The sequence below is a fragment of the Paroedura picta genome, unplaced genomic scaffold, assembly GCF_049243985.1.
Source record: "Paroedura picta isolate Pp20150507F unplaced genomic scaffold, Ppicta_v3.0 Ppicta_v3_sca21, whole genome shotgun sequence".
NCBI classification, from domain to species: Eukaryota; Metazoa; Chordata; class Lepidosauria; order Squamata; family Gekkonidae; genus Paroedura; species Paroedura picta.
Genome location: NW_027518618.1, coordinates 3,332,536 through 3,358,878, shown reverse-complemented (window position 1 = coordinate 3,358,878; position 26,343 = coordinate 3,332,536). Strand labels below are relative to the sequence as shown.

General features: G+C 57.4%; 3 protein-coding genes across 4 annotated transcripts; 1 reads left to right on the top strand and 2 right to left on the bottom strand.

Annotated features, from left to right (window-relative positions):
* Nucleotides 1-967: 967 nt before the first annotated feature.
* Nucleotides 968-4,635, bottom strand: LOC143828359 (suppressor of cytokine signaling 5-like). Its single transcript, XM_077318736.1, is given in 4 exon segments — nucleotides 968-1,952; nucleotides 1,954-2,065; nucleotides 2,067-2,282; nucleotides 4,263-4,635. Coding segments are annotated over 3 exon segments (1,206 nt in total). The 5' UTR covers nucleotides 2,177-2,282; nucleotides 4,263-4,635; the 3' UTR covers nucleotide 968.
* A 1,176-nt stretch (nucleotides 4,636-5,811) lies between these two features.
* PAF1 (PAF1 component of Paf1/RNA polymerase II complex) lies at nucleotides 5,812-16,238 on the bottom strand. Its single transcript, XM_077318462.1, is given in 15 exon segments — nucleotides 5,812-6,506; nucleotides 7,380-7,467; nucleotides 7,767-7,872; nucleotides 8,805-8,839; nucleotides 8,841-8,934; nucleotides 9,419-9,535; nucleotides 10,041-10,144; nucleotides 10,684-10,752; nucleotides 10,932-11,037; nucleotides 11,971-12,072; nucleotides 12,523-12,589; nucleotides 12,960-13,081; nucleotides 14,191-14,283; nucleotides 14,368-14,397; nucleotides 16,059-16,238. Coding segments are annotated over 15 exon segments (1,644 nt in total). The 5' UTR covers nucleotides 16,109-16,238; the 3' UTR covers nucleotides 5,812-6,045.
* A 75-nt stretch (nucleotides 16,239-16,313) lies between these two features.
* On the top strand, nucleotides 16,314-25,207 carry MED29 (mediator complex subunit 29). 2 transcript variants are annotated; one of them, XR_013227555.1, is made up of 5 exons: nucleotides 16,314-16,661; nucleotides 21,516-21,574; nucleotides 21,663-21,747; nucleotides 23,377-24,023; nucleotides 24,930-25,207. XR_013227555.1 is itself a non-coding variant. In XM_077318463.1 (4 exons), the coding sequence occupies exons 1-4, from the start codon at nucleotides 16,425-16,427 to the stop codon at nucleotides 23,602-23,604; spliced, it is 609 nt and encodes a 202-aa protein (XP_077174578.1). In that variant the 5' UTR covers nucleotides 16,314-16,424; the 3' UTR covers nucleotides 23,605-24,416. The 2 variants fall into 2 exon arrangements, 1 of the variants encoding a protein (XP_077174578.1); XM_077318463.1 differs by lacking the exon at nucleotides 24,930-25,207 and having other exon boundaries at nucleotides 23,377-24,416.
* Nucleotides 25,208-26,343: the final 1,136 nt, after the last annotated feature.

Sequence of the window (26,343 nt, the reverse complement as noted above, 5' to 3'; positions counted from 1 at the left end):
GAAGACGCTGAAAGCACAGGCTGGCCGGAGGGGGGGGGGAGTGCGGGACCCCATGCTGCCCCACCCAGGCCAGAAGTGTGGAATGGCGCACTGAGGCAGCAAAAGGGTAAACGAAAGATTCCCCAGGGCCCGGAGCAGGGGTCCTTGCATAGGCAGCCCTCCCTCCCAGAGGCAATCCAGTTGAAGGCTGGAGGGCCCTCTCCTCCCCCCTCCCCCCTGGCTGATGTCCTCCCTCCCTTTTCCCCAGACAGTCCCAAGAGCACTGGTGGGAAAAGAAGTCCACAAAACACACTTAAAAGGCCAAGCCCACGTGAGGGGGGCACTCAGAAATTGAGGGCACTGCCTTTGGGCAGTCGTGGGTCGGGGTGAGTTCCCAGAATCCTCTGCCCAGAACCCTGTGTGGTCTCCCCTGCCCCACCTCCCAGCTCTCCGATTCCCTCCTGGCCTGTCTTTGGCTGGGCCTGGCCCCTGCAGCCGAAGCCTGCCCTGCCCAGGGGTGGGGGGAGCTCCAACAGCGGCTCCCCAGAGGCCAGGGCCTGCAGTTGCCATGAGCCCCTGGCATAGAGCAAAGATTTGGGGCAGGGAAGAAAGGGTCACCCCCTGCCCCCAACATGCACCTTGTGCTTGCCATTCTGAATGCCTGCTGGGGAACAAGGGGGCAGGGAGGCCTAGGGGCTTGGCAACGGGGGTTCCAGCTGCCCTCTCCTTTGCCAAGAGACCCATCTTGCCATCTAACCTGCCCTCGGGCGCTCTGACTCCAGGCAGCTGTGCTCCTGCTGCCCCCAGGCTGTCACGGGGGCTGCCCAAAGCTCCCCTTCGGCCGCCCTGCTGTTGCTCCTTGGCTGGCCGTGGGGAGACGTGTTCAGCGCAGGGGCAGTGGAACAAATGCAACGTTTGCAGCCCTAAGGAGCAGGGAGGGCGTAGCCCAGGAGGGCCCCCACCCACCCACCTGCCCGCCCACCCACCCTTCAGGTCCACCAGGTGTCCAGCCGTCGGATCCGCACGCGCTGCTTGTAGTGGTACTCCTTGAGGTACTCCTTGAGGGCGCTGGGGATGGGCAGCTGGCCGATGCCGTCGTAGGTGGTGCAGCCGGTCACCACGGCCCGGCAGAGGTGCTGCAGGCCGAAGGGGAAGGTGCGGTTGACGGGCAGGGAGAGCAGCGGCTCGAAGAACATGCACACGCTGGGGTCCTTGTAGTGCTCCAGCAGGCCGGTGACGGTGGGCGCGTGGAAGACGCTGGGGTCGTGCACGTCGAAGCTGAAGTTGTGGTTCCACTGCTCGATGCGGGCGTGGAGGGAGCGGCCGTAGCGGCGGAAGCTGACGGAGAAGAGGTAGTCCTCCTGGGCAGAGTCCCTCAGGAGAAAGGTGCCCTCCGGCTTCCCCTCCAGCAGGGCCTCGGCCTCGTAGCGGTCCATGACCCCCCAGTAGCAGGGCAGCTGCGTCAGCTGCAGCAGGTCGGGGACCAGGCAGTGGATGTAGTCAATCTGCGTGTGCACCCGCAAGCCCTCCCGGGCGTCGGGCACCACCACCGCAGCAGCGGCGGCGGCCGTGGCACAAGCCACTTGGCCCACCGAGGCCTCGTCCTCCTCCTCCTCCTCCCCTTCGTCGGCCGTGGCTAGCGTGGCCCGCCCGGCCAGGTCGCTCATCCCGTGCGCCAGCTTGGGCCCCAGCTTGTAGAGGGGGTTGATCTGCGCCGTGACCTCGAAGGTGTGGATGAGGGCGTCCGGGGGGGGCTCCACCCCCTGCTCGATGCTGATGCGCCGCCTCTCCCGCAGGCGGTCGTCCTCGTCCTCCAGGGCCTCGTGCTCGGAGACGGGCGCCGTGTGCTGCTTGATGAGGTTCCAGGTGCGGGCCAGCTCGGAGCCAGGGGGGAAAGGGCAGGTGTCCAGCATCAGCTCCCGCAGGTGGATCTTGCGCTGGGAGGAGAGGTCCGGGGAGCGCGGCGCGCTCTTGTAGGGGGAAGCAGTGGCCCACGGCTGCCTGCAGCTTCTGGCGCAGGGAGCGTCCCGTCCCTTTGGTGGGCTCCGCTTGGCCCCCGCCTGGCCCGGCCGGCTCCACCTCCAGCGACGGCGGCCTCCGTCTCTCCGAGGACTGGCACCCGCCACCTCCCGCCGCGCTGCCCTCCGGCACCGGAGTCCGGCCTCACCTTCGGCCGGGCGCCTCCGTCCTGCGACATGACCTTGCCGCTGCAGGGGAGGCTAGAGGGACGGCAGGCCTGGGGCCATCGGGGGCCACCGCTGTGCCAAGGGAGGGCGTGAGGCTGGCCCTGGGCGCTTTCAGACCTGTGCGAGGGGAAGAAAGGGCACACAGCATCACATCTTGCGGCCGAAAACGAAACATCCCTTCAGGAGGCCTTTCACAAATTTAAGTTGCCTGGACTGCCCCTTCCCTCCACCCTCACAAAAGAGCCAGCAACACGCAGCTTTAACAGAGAATTAAAACAGTTCCAAGCAACAAATCCCAGAAAGGTTCAAAAAAGAGGAAATTCCGGGCAAGGCAGGCTGTGTCGTGGAGCCAGCATGGGGACAGGGGGGAGACCTGGGTGATTTTGGGGCAGCCCCTCACAGCCTAACCTACCTCACAAGGTTGTTGCAAAGAGAAAATGGGAGAGAATGAGCTCCTGGACAAGCTCTCAGGCCTCTCTGAGTTCCGCAGGGCCCGCAAAACGGAGCTCTTCCACCAGCCCTTCGGTCGAGGCCAGGAGGAGCCCGGGGTTTTCGATACCCCCCCCCCCCCAAGGCCCTGTTGAACTGCAGCGCTAGACTGTTGAGGGGCCTAATTTCACAGCGGGCTTATTCCATCTTATGCTTTCAGTTACTGTTTCCTCTACACCGACCGATACCCAGAATAGGGGGGATGGTCACATTAGGTCGCTGCCGTTTGCCATATGTGTAAACTGTTTTAATTGTTTTATGGGGATCTTAAATTGTATGGATGTTCCTATTTTGTTAAGTGCTGCAAGCCAGTTATAGGAGCGGCGGTATAAAAATCAAATAAATAACAAGAGAGAGAAGCCACTTTGAGGGCCCAGTAGGGAGAGAAACACGTGCAGGGGTGCCAATAATTTGCACGGAGACTTAAAACTGATGCTCCCCAGATGGCTTGGGAGACCCTCCGGCTGACGGGCAGCCAGGGCAGGGTCCCACGGGGCCCCGTAGCCGCCGAAGGCCCCTCAGTCTTGGAAACCTCCGCAGGGGTTGCTTCCCTGCTTCGCCAACAGCAGGCACGCTCTGCAAGGGCGATGTGCAAATTGGCTGAGAAAAGAGAGGTGCCATTTAGGCCTTTCTCCCAGGAGCCCCTGCTGCCTTTGGCCACGTGGCCCCAAATCCCTGCTCTCCTCTCTCTCAGGGACATTTCTTTTTGAATCGTACATAAAGATGAACCTGGCGCAGAGTCCGGAGGCTTCAGGGGGGGCGGGCTGCTGATACGACAGCATCAAAGCACACCTGGGGCGACCCCTAATAAGTGCAGCCCCGTAATGGTGGGACACATGCAGCAAAACCTACCCTGCAGGGTTGTTGTGAGGAGGAAACAGAGAAGAGGTGAGCCACTTGGAGTCCCCACTGCTGAGAAAAAGGGGGTTGTGTTTTATTGTTATGACCTGGGGTGGTGAGCCAAGGCAAGGGGGCTGGCTGGGGGGGGGGGGGGATATCTCAATGGAACGAATAAATGGAGGCAGATGAGTGGTTGGTTAGGTTGGCCCCACTTTTCAGCCCCCGAAGGAGGCCTCGTGCCTCTGCCAAAAGAACCGGGTCCAGTTGGGTCAGGACAAGCTCCGGTGCCCAGCAGACGCTGATCCAAGAGAGCCCTGGGAAAATTGTATTTGGAAAGGAGGAGGATTCTGTCTCCGTCCCTAACGAAATTGGGCACCGGGACTTAAAAAGCCAACATGGAGCCCGGTTGTTTAGTGGCCCCTGCCAGGAGGGGCACCCCGCGTGGGGCTGGGAGGCCATGTGGATACGAGGCCAGGCGCAGCCGTCCATCTTTATAGGCCGCCCTTCCCGCGGGGCTTAGGGCAGGTCGCAGCAGGAGTCAGACCACCGGCCTGGCCTTGATCCCCAACCACAGACACGTCGCACACGCGTTGCTCTTCCGCCTTCCCCACCCCGGTGCTGCCAGGGGGGCGAGCCTGGCCCCAGATCCCCTAAGGGGGCTCCCCGGCACAGCGGCCTTCGCCCCCGCCTCCCCCCAGCCCGCCACGACCGCTGTCCTTCCCCCCCCCCCCCGTCTCCCGTCCGGGAAAGCGCCCCCCCTCTACCTACCTGCCCGCCAGCAGCCGCGGAGGGCGCTCTGCCCATGCTCAGGGGCGCCGCGGGGTCCGGATCCAGGTGCAAAGAGATGCCCACCTTGGGGGGGCCGGGGCAGCGGCGGAGGGGCCCCTCTTCCCCCGGCGCCCCCGGAGCGTCCCGCCGGGACCTGGCCCCGCGCCCAGGAGCGCAGCGCCCTCGGAAAGACGGACGGACGGGCGGGCGGTCGGGCCGGGCTCGGCGCTGGCTGCGCTTCGTGGGCGGCGGATCCGGCGTCGGCGGCCGAGCGAGAGCGCGAGAGGAAGCGGCGAGAGCGGCCGCGGAGACGCCCCTGGACAGCCCGACGCAGACGCCGCCCGAGGAGGAGCCCGCAGGGACGCCCACCCACCCACCCAGCGGGCGCCAGGACGCCCCAGCCCAGCCCAGCCCAGCCCAGCCCAGCCCTCCCAACCCGGAGACCAGGCTGCCCAGGGGGGCGCCTCGAAGGGGCCCCGGGCTCGAAGCTGGAGCCGGCCGCTCCGCTGGCAGGGGCTCATGGGAATTGTAGTCCGTGGACAGCTGGAGGGCCGCAGTTGGGCTCCCTCCGGTGGCACAGAAATTAAATCAGAGCCCCCCCCCCTTGCAAAGGCTGCGGTACGAACTAACTCGGATCTTGGCCGCCGGTAGCGCAGCTGTACATTGAGGGGCCTTTAAAGCGCAGGCAGGAAAAGGTGGCTGGCTGGATGCCCGTGGGCTGCAATTCCCATGAGCCTCTAGGACCCTGGCAGAGTCTTGTGGGAATTGTAGGCCATGAATATCCAGCCTCCCTCCCTCCCACCCTCAAGGATGCCCACATACCCAGCTAGCTCTCATCCCACATTTCCTGCAACCCACTCAAGCATTTCAGCACCTGGTAAACGCACATTTCTTCTTTTGCGCCCACCCCCCACCCATGCTGCATTATTCCGAATCTGCTCAGACTGGCCACTGCTCCCCCCGTTCCTTCCTGGATAGATTTATTTATATCCTGCCTCCCTCCCCAATGGGGACGCAAAGTAGCTCTGGCCGTTCTCCTCACAACAACCCTGCGAGGTAGGTGAGGCTGAGTGACTGGCTCAAGGTCATCCAGCAGGCTTTGAGGCTCCCAGTTCCAAGTCGGATGCTAGAATCCCAGGAGGGGAGTGGAACACTGCGGCTCCCAGAGGCCCACGGACTACAATTCCCATGAACCTGTGCCAACATGTTGACAAGGGCTTGTGGGAATTGTAGTCCATGGACCTCTGGAGAACCAGTTTGGCCACCCCTGCAATAAACAGCAGTCCTTTTCTCGGACAGCTTTTGAGTTCAGAAAGCTCCTCGTTGGGTTCCTTGTTACAAAACAGAAAAGGTGGTGTGGGGCAGCGCCATCCCTCCCCCCCCCCACATGCTCTCAGCGGCACTGCCCTCCCCCATTCCAACTTCTTCATGACCCTTCCTTTGCGCTGCTCTGACGCCTTGGCTGTGGGGTGGCTTCAGCTGCCTGCCCCTGCGGCAGGAAAAAGGAAGTGACTTTGAAATGCAAGAAAGCGTGGCGGCGGAAGAGAAAAAGGGAGAAAAAGCAAAACTTTTTATTTCTGTACGGGACGCTATGTACAACGGGGAAAGGAAGACACGAGGGAGGGAAGAAAACAACCCCTCTCCCCCCCCCCCGGTCTTTTCAAAGCCCCCTCCTACAGCAGGAGGGGGGCGGGCGGTGGGATCCTGATCCCTAGCCTCGTGCTCCTCGAGGGAAGTGGCTGCCCTTGCAAGGCGTCAAGCACCCTGTGGCACTCGGGCGGGCTCAGTCGCTCTCACTGCCCTCTTCGCTGGACTCAGAGGCAGCTTCACTGGCGCTGGCCTCCCCCTCTTCCTCCTCCTCCTCTTCGTCTTCCTCGTGGTTGGAGCCATCGCTGCCGCTGAGGAAAGGGCTGCGGCTCCCTCGGCGCTGCTGCCGTCGACTCGCCGACGCCTCCTCCTCCTCCTCCTCGCTGCCGCTCTCCTCGTCTTCCTCCTCCTCATCTCCGTCGGGGCGGCCCTCGTCCTGCTCGGAGCCCTCGTCGTCGTCACTGCCGAAGATCTCCTCCTTGTCCCGGGCCGCCCGCTCATCCTCCTCGCTCTCCTCCTCCTCCTCCTCGGCCGCCCCCTCCGCCTCGCTGGCTTCGCGCTCGCTCTCGCTGGCCGACCGGCCTTCCTCCTCCTCCTCCTCCTCTTCCGCCTCGCTCCCCTCCTTCTCGCTCTCGCTCCCCTTCTCTTGTTCGTCATCTGGGGAGGAGAAAGGGGGGGAAAAAGAGAGAGAAATGCCATTAAATACCATGAGGGTTCACATTGGGTGCGATCTGTCAACCAGTTCTCGGTCTACCTAACACAGGGGTAGTCAAACTGCGGCCCTCCAGATGTCCATGGACTACAATTTCCAGGAGCCCCTGCCAGCATTCGCTGGCAGGGGCTTCTGGGAATTGTAGTCCATGGACATCTGGAGGGCCGCAGTTTGACTACCCCTGACCTAACAGTAATAGGACCCGTATTGCATTTTACCAACTTGCCAAGAAGAATATCATGCGGAACCTTCTCAAAAGCCTTAGTGAAATCAAGGTAAACCATGTCCACGGCATTCCCCAGATCTAGCAAGGGAGTAACGTTCTCAAAAATGTTTTGCTGATATAATCATAGTAGATCAGATGAATAATCGTATTTATATTCGTCATAGATAAAATCGGAAGCTTCTTCTTTCTTTCTCTCCTTCTCTTGAGCGATGGGTTTACTGTGTGACCGAGGAGACACTCACACCAAGGCTCAGAGGGACCGCTGGCTGCAAGGGGAGACGAAAGGGCAGATGCGAGGCATGAGCCAATGAAAAGACGGGAGGTCGGGCCATCCATTCTGAGGAAGGGGACTGGCTGGCACTGTCAAATCCCAGGAGTGTGGTGAAGCTGCCTCAGAACAGTCCACCAGGTATGGGGTGTGTGTGTGTGTGTGGACTGAACCATTCCCCAAAACCGATACAGAGGAGAACAGTTGTAGGGGAAGACGATGGTTAGCGCAATAGTTCACTGTCTCGAACAAATCAAGCCCAGAAGGGAGAGAGGGTTGTGGGGGCAGGGGGTGGGGGAGCAAAGGAATTCCCCAAGGCAGTACCTGAACCCTGGGCCTCTTTGCCCAAGTCCATCTCTTCCTCCTCTTCCTCCTCCGGCTCGTGGTTTTCCAGCTGGGCTTTGCGGGCCTCCTGAAGGGAAAGGGGGTGGAGCGTGAACAGGACAAACAGCCCCCAAATTCCCCGGCATCCCGAACATTTCACCCTCACCGCAAACTGCTGCCAATCCCAACCTGCTTCACCAAGAGCCACTGGGCCTCACGTTCACCCACGGGCTCAGCAGCCTCCCCGGGTCTCCAGGAATTTTGTCACCCCCCGGCCGTCGATCGCGGGGCCAAGGGGCGGCCCCCTCCCCAATCCTCCCTTTCGGAGCCCCTCAAGAGGCTCCAGTGTGGCCGGGGTGGGGAGGAGCGTTTCCGCCCAAGCCCTACCTGAGCCTCCAGCTCTTTCTCGTTCATGTCCCTGTGCTTCACCACCAGCACGGCGTTGGTGCCCGACTGCACACCGGCCTTGGCACGTCGCTTGCTCAGTCGCACTCTGGGAGGGGAAGGGAGCGGCAAGGTCAGACGGAGAGAAAAAGCGGCACCTGCCTGCACCACCCCCCCCCCCCAGCGAAAAGGCAGGCCTGTTTGGCTGATTCCCCCATCTCCTTCCCCCATGGGAACTTCCAACTAGCTGAGGAGATGTGCATTTAGCATGTGCCCTTTTGCCCAGCTGGTGCAGAGGTTTGGGCTGGGATGCCACCAATATGCAGATGACACCCAGCTCTTCCTCCTGATGGGACGGCCGCCCTGATTCTCCCCCTGAAGCCTTAGCCAGATGCCTGGAGACAGTGACGAGGTGGCTCAAGCAACAGTCGTCTAAAGCAGGGGTAGTCAATCTGTGGCCCTCCAGATGTTCATGGACTACAATTCCCACAAGTCAGTTAGAATGTTAGGACCCTCTCTCTTTCTCCTCTCTCTTTACAAAGTTGCTCCAGCTCTCAGTAAAGCTACTTATTTATTTATTCATTTCATTTATAGCCCGCCGCTTCCGCGGAGTGGCTCATGGAGGGTAACAATCCAGATAAAACCCACAATAAAATCCCTGAAAATGTATTCTTTAAGCCTCTAGTGGCTTAACTCCTTTGCGTCTTTCAACTCCGCTAATAGCAGGCCGGTCAGGGAGAACGTGACGGCCCCCCAGGGGTTTTGAACCACTCTGTACTCACCAGCTCCATGGTGAGTCGCTCGGCCCTCCTAAGCTGCTAATCATGTGGTCCTCCATCCACCAGGGGGCAGCAACACCCTGGCCCTCCCTCCCTAGCCCGTAAGGCAAGAGGGTGGAACCAGAACCTCCAGGGATGTGGTCTCCCAGCCTGTCAGCTGGTCTCTGATGCAGGGCCAGGCTGAGAAGTGGAAGGGCTGGCGCTACGCCCCAACCTCCCTGCTTGCTCCCCCCGTCCCCGAGGCCCCCACCAGCCCCCTCACCGGGTCTCCAGTTCGTTGTAATAGACCCCGTCGCCCCTCGCGGAAGATGAAGAAGTAGTTCTCCTCGTAGCCTTTGCTGGCCTTGTTCTTCACGTTCCAGTTATACTCTCGGGCAATCTTGTATTCATACCTGGGGAAGGGATAGGGGGAGAGGAATGGGTGGCCCTAAGCCCCCCTGCAGAGGAAGCCTGCCCAGAAAGCAACCGCAGACCTCTCCCAAGCAAGTTTCTAGTCCTCATGTTAGCCTGCATCTTCTCAAACTTTAATCAAATTTTGATAGCCAGCAGAAGTGGATTACTTTGGCCAAGAGAATCTTTTACCCTGACCTGCTGGGAAATGCCCCCCAAAGACAGGCCTTGGCTTTACAAAAGTGACCAGGCTGGGTCTGGCCCACTTCAGGTCACAGGAATATTGAGGCCTCAACATGACTGGATTCTCATCAGCATAAATCCAAGGCCCTCCAGTCAGTGGCAGCAGGTGGGAACTCTGCTGAGTGCTTAGCGAATGGAAGAACGCTGATTTGGGGTTTCTCGGGAATGTTTCTGGGAGACTGCGGGGCTCTCCTTCTCCATCCTGGCCCTCTCGACCAAACGCCACCCCCCACCCCCACGTACACATCCTCGGGGGCGTAATCCATTTCTTCATCCTGGTCGCGTTTCCGCTTCCGCATCGTCTCGTCCACCGGGAGGAAATAGGCCACAAACTGGTTCCCTTCCTCATCCATCATGCCCCTGAAGAAGAGAGGAGGGGTTTTGAGAGGGAGGGGAAGTAGCCAGACAAGCAAGTTGTCCAGCTGGGGAAATGGGGAGCAGGACCTTGGGCAGGTGCATCAGCGGATGCTGAGACACCACTGTGGCCGTGCCACGCACAAAGGGAAGGATTTTCCGCTGGGGGCCTTTTCGGTATCACAGCAAACAGCCCAACGCTTGAGTTGCTCACAGCTCTTTCCGTGCTCAAATTAGGAGCCGGGAAAGCTTTCTGCTGCTGGCAGCGGATTGTTTAACCTGCTCTGTGGAGGCTGCAGCTGATGTTAAGTTTTCCTTAAGAGCGTTTGGAAAGCAAAACAATAAAGAAGGAGGAATTGTGGCTTGGGAGGTCTCCCGCTGGAATCTCACGGGCTCCTGGCTTTGACGCCAACCCTTCGGGGCCACGTTTTGAGGCAAGGCGACAACAGGAACACAAAGTGCAACCCAGGAAGGAAGTGCTACATGGCTCTTGTTCCCCCACGTGGGTTACCTGATCATCGCCTGAGACATCATCTCGAGGGCGGCCGCCCCGCTGGTGTCCTTAGGGGCCGGGTCAGAGTCGAAGATGACCTGAGCACAGGGGTTGATCCACATCTGGAGGAGGAGGAGAAGGAGGGTTCCGTGAGTGGCAGGGGGCCCCCAAAGAAGCAAACCTGGGCCTGACCTCCGTACAGGAGGGGAGGAGAATCCTGCCCAGTGTAGCCCCAGCCCCAATCTGTCTGTGATCCATTAAAACAGACCGTGACTAAAACACAGACCTTGGGAATCCAGAACATAAGAACCTAAGAGAAGCCATGTTGGGTCAGGCCAAGGGTCCCTCCAGTCCAACACTCTGTGTCACGCAGTGGCCATAACTCAGGGGCCATCAGGAGGCCCACCAGCAGGGCCAGAACCCCAGAAGGCCTCCCACTCCGGCCCCCCAAGGAGACAGCGCACCCCTGCCCCAGACAGAATGCCAGAACAGAAGCCCTATTGGATCAGACCCATATGCAACAGCATGTTGAGAATGTTCAAGCACCTGTCAGAGACACCACCTCCCCCCAACCCCCACCTGAGTGGCCTGCAAGCCCAAGTCTGCCCGTCTAGCGGGGCCATTTTTCGTCTTGTCCAAACACCCCTCGGCCGGCTCTTACCTTGAAGTCAGGGAACACCGGCATGACCTCCACGGGAGTCACCCGAGGCTTGCTATAGTGCTGAGAAATCTGGAGACAGAATTCGGCATTAGGAGGAACCAGAGGGCATGGAGGAGCGGGGGGAGGGCAGAGTTCAAAGAAACCGTTCTGCTTCCAAATGCAACTCTTCTCTCTTTGTAGTGGGGCTTTAAGCCCACCCTACGGCACCCCCCCCCCGAAGAGCGTTCCTCGGTGGAGGTTAGGCTCACCGACTTCTGAGCATCCTCAAAGGTCTTCTCAATGGCTGCGATTTGACTGTCCCTGTCCTTGTAGATTTCCTCTTCTGTGAACTGCTGCTTGACCGAGACGCCGATCCTGAGAGAGACGGGAACATGAGGGAAAGGATGATCCGGGAGGCCGTAAGAGCTGCTCAGGGCCTGGGCTGCTTGAGAGAAAGCCGGAAGAGGAGCCTACAAGACTCTTGGCCACAAGAACCCTGGCCGTCCCCTCCCTGCTAGACCTCCGGAGCCAAGGGGCAAGGCGTCACTTTCTGGTCTGGTTAGAAGTTCTTTCCTCCCAGGGCATTGGTCACTGGGGTTTCAGTTTCGGGGAAACTGTGGCACAGTCAAAATTTGGGACCCTTATTTTGGTTTTGAGACCGGTATGTTTGGACCCTGTTCTGGACTGCGGGTCTTCTCCAGTGGTCTTTTCCAGCCAGGGGTTCATGGATCCAAGGGGGTCTGCGGGAACTCCAGAGAGGGTCTAGAGCCTTTCCCCCCTTGCCTTAATGGACTTGGCCATCATCTAGGGAACTGGCCACCTCTGCACAGGGGGGTGGGCCATGGGTGTAAAAAGCAAAGGAGGGGGGCAGTTGATTGTGGCGTGGTAGGGGGGGGGTCCGGGAGGCCTTCTCAGCTCCTGCCCTTCTTTCCGGCATACATGAGGTGGAACCACCATAAATGGGGGGGGAGGAGTGAGTAAAAGGAGGGTACAGATGGTGAAGTCACTTCGGGGGGGGGGGGCTGTTTTGGCAGGTAGGTGAGACCAGCTGACCGCTTCTGGGAGTCCTCAAAGCTTGAAAATTTATTTCAGGGGCTCCTCCACAGCCTAAAAGTTGAAAAAGGCCGAGCAGAAATATTTTCCCAAGTGAGCCACAAAGGGCCCCGGGATGGCTCTCTGGGAGCACCTGACCTCCCCGGACTTCACGACCCGCATCCCATTCGCTTCGGGGCACGTGTCCAGTCGAAAGGCCCCGCAAAACCTTCACCAAGGAATCAGGGACGTCGCCCACCGGCCGATTCTACTCACTTCACCTCCGGCTTCTCGTTGGAGACCCCGTAGCGGTTGAACTCAGTGGAAATGTACTCGGTTTTCCTCATCCACGGCACCACCTTGGCATGCTGCTGGGAGCTGCAGGGCGGAGACAGAATGAAGGAGGCACAGGTCAAGGCAGCAGTGGCCAAACAATGGCTCTCCAGGTGTTCAGACTACAATTCCCAGGAGCCCCCGGGGGGAGGAGGGCCTTGCATGATTTGTCCCTCCCCCCAATTAAGAGAAGCAGGATTGTGGGAGACTAAAATGGGATCTGTTATAAAATATTTGAAATCAGAACTACTGTTAAGATTACAAGGAGGACGAGACGGAGAGAAATCTTTCACTTTTCTATATTTTATGAGGTCCAGGGATCGCCGAAAGTTATGATCTGTCATGCACAGTCCTTTTTTGTATCTTACACGTTTATCCTTTTTCTGTTAAAATAAATGTCTGTCACCTACAAGAAGGCGTTGTTTTTTAAGGGCTGGCTGCAGCCAGGGAGCGGGAGAGCTGAAAAGATGCCAAGCGGGTGGGGAGGGTGAGTACCGTTTCGAACTGGTCGGTGCTTGGATCTCTTCCTCCAGCAGTTTCTCATCAGCCGGATCCAGAAGGACTACCGGGAACACAAGAGGTGGGAGGAACAGTCTGGCTGTGCAGGGCCCCCAGCCCCCACCTCCCCTCCTCTGCTCCCGCCAAGAGCCAGGATCCGTCCCCAACCTGTCCTGGCAGCCAGCCACAGCCCAGTTTCGGCCGTCGAGCTGTCAATAAGGGCCCGGTTTGCTGACTGACCCCAACCCAAGAGGGCCTTAGGACCACGTCCCAGTTGGGCTGAACAGAAGCCTCATGATTGGGGCACAGAGACGGGTCTGGCGTGGTGCCAAGGGACCTACAAGTCACACAGCCGGCCGCCCCATCGCCCGAGACACGCCTCCACGCTCAGACCCCTCCCGCCCACTCAGGGACCGGGATCCCCGGACTCTCACCGTTGGGATCAATGCGATACGTGTCGGGGTTGATCAAGTCGATGGTGACCCCTAAGTCGGGCTCCGTCAGCAGGTCATGCTTGTGCTGCTTCTCCAGGGAGGTGGCCTTGTACTGGACAAACCTGGGGGCCAACAGTCATTTCTTTTTCTTAAGCAGACCTTTCAATCCGCAGAAGATGCGCGGCCCACAACCAAAAGAAGCCCAAGAGAGACTCTGCAGAAATAACAAGCCCAGTTTCACATCTGGCGAAATCCCTCCAGGCCCGGATGGCTCCATCTTGTCAGATCTCAGAAGCCGAGGAGGGTCAGCCCTGGCCAGTCTTCATGTGGGGGACCCCCCCCCCAAGGCAGTCAGGGGCTGCAATGCAGAGGCAGGCGAGGGCCAACCATCGCGGTTTGCCTCATGCCTTGACCTGGACAGCCCAATCCTGACGGGATCGCCACAGGTAAGCTGTGACTTGACGGCACTTATCACCCGCGTACAAATCACTCAAATTCTGTCCAACTGTTTGATTAATGCAGGGGTAGTCAAACTGCGGCCCTACAGATGTCCATGGACTACAATTCCCATGAGCCCCTGCCAGCACTGGCAGGGGCTCATGGGAATTGTAATACATGGACATCTGGAGGGCCGCAGTTTGTCTATCCCTGGATTAACGGATTCAATCTGAAGAGCTGATTTTTTTTGTGCTCCGCTTAATACAACCCAAAGGAGTCTCAAAGCGGCTGACAATCGCCTTTCCATCCTCGCCCCACAACAGACACCCGGTGTGGTGGATGGGGCTGAGAGAGCTTTGGAAGAACTGTATGAGAACAGCTCTGTCAGGACTGTGACTAGCCAAAGGTCCCTCCCCAGCTTGCTGTCTGTGGAGGAAGAGTGGGGAACCCCTCCCCCACAGACACACACACACTGGCTCTGCATACAAACAAACATCTAAATGGAAACTGTCATTTGTCTTATTGGAAGCTTGCAGTACGCGTCCATCAGTCATCAAACTAGCTGACCTTTCTGAACATAGAATCAAAGAGTTGGAAGGTACCTCCTGGGTCATCTAGTCCGACCCCCTGCACTATGCAGGACACTCACAACCCTCTCGCTGGCACTGTAACATCCCACCCCACATTCCCAATTCATGAACTCCATTTCCTCTGCCTGCGTGTTTCTGTGCCCTGCCCCCCCCCCCACCCCCAACAGAGGCAGAGCCCCTTGGCTGCTTCCCAGGCCACGCACCTGTTCTGGTCGAAGGGGTAGGTGATGAACTTGGGGTCGAAGGGGATGTCCGGAAGGCTGTTGCCATACTTCACGCGGCACACCACCCCCGACCTGCAAGGAGAGGCGGGAGGCGTGAGCCCTGCGGCCCCGCTCCGAGCAGAGGACTGGAAAGGGGGAGGCGGAGAGGGCTCTTACCTCTCGGGGAGTGTCCGGTGGGAGTTGGGCCTGGAAAAGGAAAAAGACAAGAGGTGTTCTCCTTACTGGTGAGGCCTGCAGATCCCTCAGTATTACAATCACTCTTCCGAACCACAGAGGCCCCTTTCCCCGGGGTAAACAGCTGCTCTGGAGGTTGGACCATCCTGAGGTCTGTCCCCTCCCTCAACCCCACCCTCCAAGGCTCCACCTCCAAAGACTCCAGGAATTTCCAGGCTCAGGATTGGCAACCTTCCTTGCTGGTCACCCCAAACGAAGAAGAAGAAGAGCTGTGTTTTTCCCACTCTGCTTTTCACTACCCAAAGGGGCTTCCAGTCACCTTCCCTTTCTCTCCCCACCACAGACACCCTGTGAGGGAGGTGGGGCTGACAGAGCTCTGAGAGAACTGCTCTACAAGAACAGAGAACTGTGAGTGGCGCAAGGTCACCCAGCTTGCTGTATGTGGAAGAGGAGTGGGAGATGAAACCCAGTTCTCCAGATTAGAGTCTGCCAGTCTTAACCAGTAACCAAGCTGGCCCTAGAGATGCCACGGCCAAATATCTTAAGAGCCAGCTGCCAGCAAAGACTCAGGGAGACCACAGCTCAAATCACAGCTCTGCCATGAAGCCCCTGGCCTTCAGCAGGGCAGTTTTAGTTGCGCATGCACACACCATGCAACACGGGACTGCTTTTGTCTTGCCCTCTTCCAGGGCTGTTCTGACAGTTCCATGATAACAGACACAGAGCGACATTTTACAGAGAGGGTCGCAAACACAAAAAATTACAAACGGGAGACACCAAGAAGAGCCGTGCTGCGACAGGCCAGGGGGGCCCCAAACGGCAGCCCGGAAGTTGCTTTCAAGAAGGCCAATTGGAGCACATTTTATCTCTCAGCTCTTCAGAGAGACTGTCTCGGGATGTGGAGGTTCATCGTGCAATCATGGCCGATAACTGTTGGCAAACCTCCCTCTCCCCAGCACTCCCCCAACTGTTGATAAGTGGAGCCCTTCTAAGTCTGGCCCAGCACCCCGTTTCCAAGGCTGCCCAGCGGCACAGCGTCTGTGTGGCATGCAGAAGGTCATCTCCAGTTAAAAGGGCCAAGTAGGAGGTGACGTGACAAGCCGTTCTCTCCCACAATACCCCGGAGAGCGGCGTCCGATCAGAGCAGACCCCCCCCCCCGCCCTGGACCAGCCAGAACTGTGACCCGAGAGGAGGGCAGTTTGGTGGACATGCAGCCGGTTCATAGCATGGCGGCCACTGCCCTTTCCAGCTGCTCGGCCCCGGTGTCTGAAGGCAGGTGGTAGACTGCCTCTGGCGGTGGAGGCTCCATCCAGGCACCGTGGCTGTCAGGACTGGTCTGTCTGATGAAGCGGGCATGCCCACGAGAGCCATGCTTGGAATAAAGATGCACTTGGCCAGGGGTGGTCAAACTGCGGCCCTCCAGATGTCCATGGACTACAATTCCCATGAGCCCCTGCCAGCGTTCGCTGGCAGGGGCTCATGGGAATTGTAGTCCATGGACATCTGGAGGGCCGCAGTTTGACCACCCCTACACTTGGGAGACACCCGGGCTGGTCCCCGACGTGCATGCCCACGGAGGCTGCCCCGGGTCCCGAAGACCCCTCCTGGGTCCCCCCCGCCTCCCCTCCCTCCTTCCCTCCCCCCCAAGGGGCCCGGGGGCGTGACGTCACACCTGTGGCCCGGCTCCTCCCGCTGCGCCTGGGTCTGGATGGTGGGCGCCATCGCGATCCCGGGAGCGGCGACGGGGGCCCGTGGGCGGCGCTACGGGGCACTTCCGGCCGCGGCGCTGGGCCTCCTGGGAAATGCAGTTCGGCGCCACCAGGGCACTTCCGGTCTGCACGCCTGGAGCGGGATTGGTTCGGCGGAAGGGCGTGTCCGGGAGCGGCCTACCTCGCGCGGCATCCTGGGAGACGCTGTTGCGCACTGCATTCCGGGAGCGTCCGGCCATACGGCTCGGCCGCAGGGCACGCTGGGGGACGCAGGGTGACTGGCCGCGCTGCCTGCTGGGAGCCGTAGTCCTCTTAGCCAAGAAAGCAGCATGGCGGCGGCGGCGCCTCAGCAGCAGCAGCAACTGGCCCAGGCTCCGGCCCAGGGCGCGCCTCCCGCCGCCCCCGGGGTGCCCCCCGGGCAGCAGCCGCCAGCCCAGGCCTCCGCGGCGGCCGGCGCCGCTCAACTGCAGGCCCCATCCGGGCTCCAGGTGGCCGCGCAGGCGCAGGACTTCGACCCCGTCCAGCGATTCCGGCAGCTGCTGCCGCAGCTGAAGGAGAGCCTGCAGGTGAGGGGCGGGGCCTGGTTTCCAAGGAGACGAAGCCAAGGGGTTGCCATGGCGGCCTCGAGGGGGGAGGGGGGAGGGGATAACTCAGGGGGAGTCGAACTGCGGCCCTCCAGAGGTCCATGGACTACAATTCCCATGAGCCCCTGCCAACGAATGCTGGCAGGGGGCTCCTGGGAATTGTAGTCCATGGACCTCTGGAGGGCCGCAGTTTGACTACCCCTGGATAACTCTTTATTCCTCATATTTTGTTGAGCCAACCTGGAAGAGGGGTCTTTATTATTATTATTATTATTATTATTATTATTATTATTATTATTATTATTATATTGCAGTTCCCGAGGGATTTGGGCGAGAAGCATGTGCAGAGTTTCAGGCTGCCAACTTTGCCTTGAGAAATTCCTGCAGAAGTTCAGACAGAGACTTTTATGTGTATACCACAGGGGTGGCCAAACGGTGGCTCTCCAGATGCTCATGGACTACATTTACCATGAGCCCCTGCCGGCTCATGGCGGCAGCCTCCCAAAGGTTAGGAAGGCTGAGAACCACGGTCACAGATGCCCAGCCAAGTAGCCAAGGGGTGTCTGGGGCCAGGCGAATTCCTTTGGAAGGGAAGCTTGTGAGGGGCAGGGGAGAGCTTTCCCTTCAGCCTAACTGCCTGGAGATGAGCTGTACTTCCAGGGGAGTCTCAGACCCTAACCCTCCATGGGGTACAATGCTACAGAGTCACCCCTCCCGAGCAGCCATTTTTGCCTGTGGAGATGATCTTTATAGTCTGGAGATGAGCTGCACTTCCAGGAGATCTCCAGCCCCCACCTGGAGGTTGGCTGTCCCTGGTCTGAACATGTTCTTTGAAGTTTGGAAGTGGGGCTTTAAAAGTATGTAATGCCTCCGCTGCCACCTATCACCCCCTGACTTATTTCAGGCCAAGCAAACACTGCAGAGAGGAGGTCAGGTTGCCAGACTGCTGTAGGTTCATGTTCTGGAATTCCTCTCTCCCTGGGTGTGCATAAACCTGACTAGGGTCAAGGCTGCTGTGCACAGAGAGACCTCCTCTTAGGGTTGCCAGCTTCCGAGTGAGCCACTAAACCCGCACCAACCCATGAGCTAGCGCTCTCTCGGCCCCACCTCCCTCACAGGGAGTGTGTTATGGGGAGAGGAAGGGAAGGTGATTATAAACTGCTTTGAGACACCAGAGGCCTGATGGGTGACTGTGACTCATTCCCAGTTCTCAGAACTTTCTCTTCTCCACCTCGCTCGCAGGGTGTCTGTGATGGGGAGACGAAGGGAAGGCAGTTGGAAACTGCTTTGAGAAACCTGAGACCTGCTGAGTGACCGCGGGCCATTCCCAATTCTCTTAGACGTCTCAGCCCCACATCCCTCACAGGTTGTCTATTGTGAGGAGAGGAAGGGAAAAGGTGTTTGTAAACTCCTTTGAGGCTCCTTTGGGTAGTAAGCCGCAGGGTACAAAAATCCAGTTTATTCTAAGGAGCAACCATGAAAGAAGCATGTGGGCACAGAACATTTTATCAACAGTGAAAAAATGGAGAAGAAGGAACAGGGTGGACACCTGTGTACTGTGACTACCCCATGTGTATTAGGGCAGAGGGGCATTTCGGTGTCTGTGGCCTAATTCCCACAAGAAGGGAAATGACGCAGAACTGGGGGGAATTGGTTGCCATGTAATCTTCCCCTAAGAAGAATCTCCAGTCTGATTTCCCCTTCACATATCTGAGGACATGTCTCTGGAAAGCTCATCTGTAACCACTATGCCACAATCCCCAAAGGTCAGTCCTCTCCCACACTCAACGAACATTCCACACCACAGGTTCTTGACGCCCATCTCTCCACACCCATGCCCTCATTTGCCACCACACAACAACAATACATTCAACCCCATGCCCTTACAGACTGGACAACCCCTCCCCTTCCTCTTCGCACCACCAAGCTGTAGCGCCCGTTGTTCTGGAACCTACAACATCTCCTGAGTGCCCGTCCGTGCCACAACCTTCTGCAATCACACACCGTCATGCCCCGCCATGCAGCCACAACCCAAACACCACACCCATGCATTCCAGAATCAACAACTCCTGACTTATTTTTACCGCCCCCACACTCTAGTGGCCGTTGTAACCCTGAATACAACACGCTTTGCTCCTAGAAATAATATAAATATAGGAATAGGAAATGCCTTCATGTTGGTGTAGAGATGCCAATCTCCAGGTGGGACCTGGGGATCCCCTGGAATTTCAGCTCATCTCCAGGCTAAAAAGATCAGTTCCCCTGGAGGAAAGGGCTGCTTTGGTATATAGCATAATATGCCGCTGAGGTCCCTTCCTGTCCATCCCCGAAGTCCCCAGGTTTTCCCAAAACCCAGAGCTGGCAACGTCATTCGGAGGGTGATGCACTCTGCCAGGGGTGGCCAAACTGTGACTCTCTAGATGTCCACGGACTCTCTAGATGTCCACGGACTCATGGGAATTGTAGTCCATGGACATCTGGAGAGCCACAGTTTGGCCACCCTTGCTCTTTGGCGATCTGCCCCCCTGAGGTCCCTCCCCAAACTTCCCCTTCTCCCCGTTCCTCCCCCAAATCTCCCGGAATTTCCTAACAGTGCGTCAGTGACTGCGGCTAATTTTGAGTTCCTGCACCTCCCGCCCTTCACCGAGCGGCCAAAATATCCGATTGGCCAAGCCGTTCCGCTTCTTTCCTAACGCGCCCCTTTCTCGCTCTTTCACAAGCATGTGGCTTCCCCCCCCCCAGCAGTTTCCAAATTCCAGATGTTTTATTTTTAACAACAACACACACAAAAACCCCGAACGGAAGCGTCTGACTCCTTCCGAAGGAATGAAGCCTCGGCCTTTTGGCTAAATATACCAAATGCTGAAGCGCAGGGTGGTTGTGTTTTTTTTGGGGGAGGGGGGGATTTTGCAAAGAAGCAAGCTGACTTAAATCCAGGGCCTGGTGTGGCGTAGATGCTTCTGGTAAATGACTCAATGTGTGTGTGTGTGTGTGTGTGTGTGTGTTGGGGGGGGTGTCTATCCTAGAGTGAGTATCTCCTAAACTTTTGAAAACGAAACGTACCCTGACAAGCCTTTGTTCTCTGGCCGGTTTCCTTCCCAGGTCTTGTTTTGCTTGCAATGCCCAGCTTCCCTCTGGCGTTTCCTGACTTCCCGGAATCCCGGAAAAGAAGCGGGGCCTTTTGGAGCTCCCTTAGGTGCCCCCTCCAGCAGCTGCTCCCGGCTCGCTGGCGGAATTTCAGGACATCTTGCCTGCCTCCTTGGGCTCTGGCCCCGAGGTGAAATGGGGGGGTCTCTGGTGGGTGCCCTCGGATCCATCTCATAAATAAGACCACAAGACTTTCTCGGTCCTTCTTTTTGGACCCATCGATGTCCAACGCTTGCTTTGGTGGGAAGAAACCCAGCTCTGCTGTGAGCACGTACAGAGTGCCCTCCCCATGCAACTGAGTAACCGCAGCTAAGCAGTACCCAAAGCACCCTGATCCTGACAGCTTGAACCCGTTTCCCCGTACCAAAGAACCTTTATTTCATTCACGGGGTTTAGAATCCCCCCAAACACATAACCCAGCTCTTCAGGGAAGGAGCTGCACGGTAAACCTGGTCGGAGCTCCTCACCTCCCCCCAAAACCCTGGCTAGGGAGGTCCCACTGCAACCTGCCTGCCTGGATGGTGCTTTTAGGGCAAAGAGCGAGGCATTCCAGGCAGGCTGGATTCCCCCCCCCCCCCAATCTTTCCTCAACAGATGTTGGTCTGCTTTTTCATAACCCTGGGTTAGTCAAACTGCGGCCCTCCAGATGTCCATGGACTACAATTCCCATGAGCCCCTGCCAGCGTTTGCTGTCAGGGGCTCATGGGAATTGTAGTCCATGGACATCTGGAGGGCCGCAGTTTGACTATCCCTGTCATAACCATAGTGCAGCTCTGTACCAAAATCGAACCAATTATCGGCTTCCGACCCAGGCAGCTACGAAGCCGCAGTTGGAAGTGGGTTTGCTGGCCCGGGCTCATGTTCACCGAGATGAAACCTGGCATAGCTGCCGATCTTTCCCTGCAGGCCAGGGGCCGAAGGGACTAACCGGTCCCAGCTTAACGCTGCTTTGGCCCTGGGTGCCGGGCTGTTCTGGGGAAGCAGGAGGCGGAATTCATGTATGTTCTACTGCTCTGCACTCAGGGTTGATTTACAGCAGGGGTAGTCAAACTGCAGCCCTCCAGATGTCCATGGACTACAATCCCCATGAAAGAGTGGGAGGGGGGGTTCCTCTCCCTGTCTGGCCTCCTGCACACACTAAGCCTCTGTTTGGTCTCTGGGGTTTCAGCTGATCCCTGTAAGAACGTAACTGAAGCTAAAACAAATGTTTTATTTATTTAATATATTGACATTACTTACAGCCAGCCTTTCTCACAGGGACTCGGGGCAGATTACCCAGAGTGACTCAGTACACACCATAAAACAGGACGTTCAGTAACCAACCCGCTAGGATTTTAGAAATCGGGAACTGCCACAGAGAACTGAAACCCAGCGTGAATATTAACAGGGCACCTTGCGCAGCGCAGAGATTATGTAATAGGACACTCCGTTACAGGAAGCAGTGCTCCCTAATCGTCTACCCCTGTAAATCTGTGAACTGTTTTGTATAGGGTAGCCATGTTGCTTGTGCAGAAAAGCCAGCTGGACTCCTTTGCGTCTGTGTGGCTGAAGGAGGTCGTTTCAGAAACGGGCAACGCAGTGGCTGACCCTCGAATGCCAGTTTCCTTTCCCTGAGCCATACTGCTGATTCCCCTGCCGCAAACTAACTCTCTCTCTCTCTCTCTCTTTCTCTCTCTCCCCCCGACTCAGAACCTGATGAAAGTGGCCGCTCAGAACTTCGTTCAGAACACAAACATCGACAGTGGACAGTGAGTTTGGGGTGGGGGTTTCTCTCTCCTTCCCCACGCGGGCTCCGGCATGCCCCGCCCCGAGGTCAAGCCTCCCCTCTCTTTGTAGGAAAAGCACGGACGGGCCGGTGCAGAGGGTGGACAAGACCCTTGAAGAGTTCTACGCCCTGTGCGACCAGTTGGAGCTGTGCCTGGTAAGCGTCACCGTCCTTGATCCCTGGCCAGGAAGAGGGAGATTGGTGGCCCACCCAGGAGTGGGTCTTCCTTTGGGCATGTAAGAAACAGATAAAATTTCCTGCCATGGGACACAGCTTTGATGGCTCACCAAGGCGGCTTTTTAAGGCTCCCTCAAGCTTGGGGGAAGAAAGGCCTGTCAGCACCATGAAGGTGGTGTGGAGGTTCCCCAGAGAGGAGCAGTCTACCTCCGATGGTCAGCTGTTAGAGCGGGGGTCCCCAAGGCGGTGCCCGCAGGTACCATGGCATCTGCTAACACTTTTCCTGGCTGACCCCTTTTTGAAAGCAGATGGGGCCCATTGGGGCTTGTGCCCAGCATAGCTTAGAAGTGGTTGCTGGAGAACGGATTGGCTGTGCAAAATTTATACACACACACACTTATTATAAATTTAGAGACAAAAAAAAGTTACAATACATTGGAGCAATTATGTCGCGTTAGAAAACAAAAGAGGGAGAAATCTTTAATACCATCTTTGTGCCACATTAATTTTGGCAGATCTGGGGGGGGAGGGAGATGAATAACACATTTAGGACCCAAAGGGCAGCTCTGCCCTGGCCTACGTCCCCCAAAGAGCACTCCACTTTGCAAATGCCGACCAGCTGGTGGTCCCTGGCACTTCCTCCACGTGGCCGGGGGGGTGGGGGGTGGGACAGCCTACCTGATTGGCCGTTTGTTGGACAGACAGCCAATCAGGTAAGTGATGAGTCCCAGCTCCTCCCACCACCTTTGTCCGGTTTTGTTGTTCTGTTGTGTTGGTTTTAATTATTATGACATTAAATAGTATGTAAACCGCCCTGAGCCATTATGGGAGGGGTGGTATAGACGTTTAAATAATACTCACCTTTACTGACCTGCTGAGAACAAAGCTTTTTTGGAAATAAGTCTTTGGCCCTGCAGTTTTTACTGTCTGATAGAAATTCAAATGAATCGACCACTGTCCCTAGAATCTTAGGTAAAGTTTTCTATTGTGTTATTTTATCTTCTTATAATTTAACTAGTAAATAAGCCCGCTGCACTCTGAAGGCAGTGGGCGCTAGCGGGGCTCGGGAGTCTCTGGGGCCGGCGCAGGCATGGGGCGTGGCTCACCTGGACCTGTGGTGGTGCTGGAGGCAGTGACCTGCCCTCTCGGATCTGAGGCAGGTAATTGCGGTGGCTGCAGGCGAGCAGGAAGGGGGGCGGATCGGGAGGCGCAAAGCACCTCCCAATTAGTCAGTCCGGTGGCAAGGGACCAATTGCGAGCCAAGCTACGTGCAGCTCACAATTGGTCCCTTGCTGCCGGACTGACAAACAGAGGGCCCAATCGAAGGGGCCTATCAGCACCCTTCCTCATCACGGACAGGGCCTGCCCTCGGGGCCCTTAATGAATTATTTAATCTGCTCTGCTAGGAGCGATTAAAGATGGTTTGCAGTACCTTTTTATGTTTTGTTCTATTTATTTAAGCCCTTGGCCTATCTTATTATTTCACTGTATCCTTTTAGTTGTATTTATTTATGTTTTATGCCAGTTAAAGGTTCTGACTGACAGTTATTATTAATAATCATCATAATGGCCGTTCTCTCACACCCCTCCCTCCCTCCCTCCCTGCAGCGCTTGGCCTACGAGTGCCTCTCCCAGAGCTTTGACAGCGCCAAACACTCCCCGACGCTCGTGCCGACGGCCACCAAGCCAGACGCGGTCCAGGCGGAGAGCCTGCCCTACACGCAGTACCTCAGTATGATCAAGTCCCAGATCTCCTGCGCCAAGGACATCCACAACGCCCTCCTGGAATGCTCCAACAAGATCACGGGCAAGGTGCCCTCCCAGGGCGTCTTGTAGCCCTCTGGATCGGGCCCAAGCCAGCAGCTCCGCAGCATTTGAGCTGCGCTCCAGTTCCCCGGGAGGCCAGGAGGTGGCCCTCTTGCCCTCCTCCACGCTGTCTGACCCATCCTTTCCCCTCTCGCTGTGTCTATCACGGCTTCGCTCTGTCTCTCCTCCACCTGGCCGAAGTTTCCACCTCCTCCTTTCAAAGATCTGGCTTGCCAGTCGGGTCTCCAACGGACTTGTGAGCATCAGGCTTTGGGAGAATTGCGTGAACTGCAGGTGACCCATTTCTCCATGAGCCGGTTGTCTCATTCTTAAAGGGCACAGTGTTTGAGGACCGTCCCCAGTCCTGGGAATGGAGACCTTGGCCTCTGCCTGCATTCCAGTGGGAGACTCCGGACATCCCTGCTCAACCCCCATCGAAGCTGAAGGAGGTAGAGACCTGCCTGGTTCAACTTCAAAAATGTCTCTTCAAGCAAGAGAACTTGGGCGGGGGGGGGGGATCTATTTTGAGGAATATCTTCTCTGAAATTTGCTCTTTGGCTTCGTTTCGGGGGGAGCCCAATCTCTTCTGTGTTTCAATTATCAAATGCCCGTCTATTAAGAGGGAATTCCAGAAGCGTTTAGTAGAAAACAGAGTCAAGGTTAAGTGAATATAAACGTGTGGCCAAATGGTATGGATATTTTACATAGAAGAACTGGAAACATATGAAAACAGGTGTATTTATTTTTAAAGCAGGTCACTATTAGCCTCAAGACAATGGTAAACAGACAAGGACCCAGTGGCCTAGCCCAGAGGCACGTTGGCGCTGCTGCCGTCTTCAGAGCTGAGGCACAGGTCCGCATCCATAAATTGTACATGATCAATACAACACGATCAAGGCATATTGATTTTCCACGGGAGGCTAATATTGAGGCCTGGTAATTTCATAGAATCTTTCCTGTTCTTCTGACGCCTGGCCACTTGTTTAAATCCATTTAACCTTTTGGGTTCCTCGTCTCAGGCAGGATTTTCTTTCTTTTTTTCTCCTAAAAGGGCCTTTAGTAGAAATCAGTTCCGAGGGGAACTAAATCTGTCCCGGCCTCTTTCCAACCGGGTGTCTCTCCTGTTAAGAGACAGCAGAAGCGGCTTTTGAGCTCAGAGCAGGAAGCCAAACGAGCAACTGCGTTGAAACCAAGATTTTTCTGCCAAGCGCCCCCCTCCCCCGTAAGAATCTGTCGTGGAGGGGGGGGGGCAGATGGCACAGCACGATGATCGTATCTTTGTTCCTCTGGCAAGGTGGGGCTGGGGCGTGGGCGGGTGCTGCCTGCCTTGTGGGTTTCACTACCTGTTTTTGCAGAGGCCCCCGAGTCGGATTTCTGGCCTGCCAAGAGGCACCCGGAAGGAAGTGGGTGACAGCACAAAGCGTCCCGCCTCGGCTTCCGTTCCTCTCGACTCCTGCGCTTTGGACTTTGTCAGGGTGACGACCGGATTTGTTCCTTTCTGCCCTTTTTTTTCTAGAAAAAGCCACAAGCACAACCGAAGCTTCTGGGGTCTTCTGCTTGTCTCCACAGGGCCCCACAGAAGTGAAAGTCTGTGGGTCTCGTGCATGGTTTCCACGGGGGGGGGGGGGGAGGGAGAGGGAGAGGGTGTCGCTTTGTTTTCCACTCCCCCTCGTCCAAATAAATTTTTGGAGAAGAAGCTCTTACTGTCTCTCGCCTCCTGCGACGATGTGGCGCCAGAACCCAAGAAGCACACTGCTCAGCTAACGCTCTGTTTCTGATCCTATGCACCACGAGGGCTCCAGGTAGCGCTTGTGGGGTTATTAGAAGGGTCTCCCCCCTCTCCCCATGGCCCTGACTCCTCTGAACTCAGAAGCTGAGCAGGGTCAGCCCTAGTTAGTATCTGATGGGAGACACACACCCCCACCCCCCCGCCGGGAGTCCAGGGCTGCTGCACAGAGGCAGGCAAGGGCCAAGCCCCTCTCAACGCCTTTTCTGTGACCAGGATGCCCCAGACTAGTCCAGTCTTGTCGGACCTCAGAAGTTAAGCAGGGTCGGCCCTGCTGAGCCTTTGGGTGGGAGCCCACCAAGGAAGTCCAGGGGTGCTCTGCAGAGGCAGCCACCTCTGTCCCTCGCTTGACCTGGGTGGCCCAGGCTAGCCTGACCTTGCCAGAACTTGGAAGCTAAGGAGGGCCAGCCCTAGTTGGCAGTTGGATGGGGAGACACACACAACCACACACACACCCCGGAAGTCCAGGGTTGCCACGCGGAGGTAGGCAGCGTCAAGCGCAGTTGTGCCCCTCTTTCCCAAGAGGGGTCCCTAAAAGATGTGTGCTGCTGGGCAGCTGGCTCCCTCCTCTCGCCCTCTGCTTTTGCCACTGCTTGAGCCAAAGGGCTTGCTGTGGGGCTGGATGTCTGGGGAGGCCGCACGGAGGAACTGAAGGCAGCTTTTGTGGGCCTGAGCCCTGGAGAGGCTAAGAGGCTCTGGAGCACAGAGGGGGCCTCACTGCCCAGGGACCTTTCATGGCTCTTGCGCAGGGCTTGCTAGGAAAGACAGGTGCTGCACAGAAGAGAGAGCCAAGGCGAAAGTCCTCTAGTCCCCATGAAGAGGAACTGCGGGGCCACAGGGAAGGCCCATGGCTCAGTGGCAGAGCCTGTGCTTGGCATGTAGAAGGAGTATTGAGCGCATGAGCGAAGGAGTAGAGAACCGAGTCAGGGTTTGGGCAGCAGTATTGCCAACTTGGGCGGGCAGATTCCGTCCCCTGCTGGAAG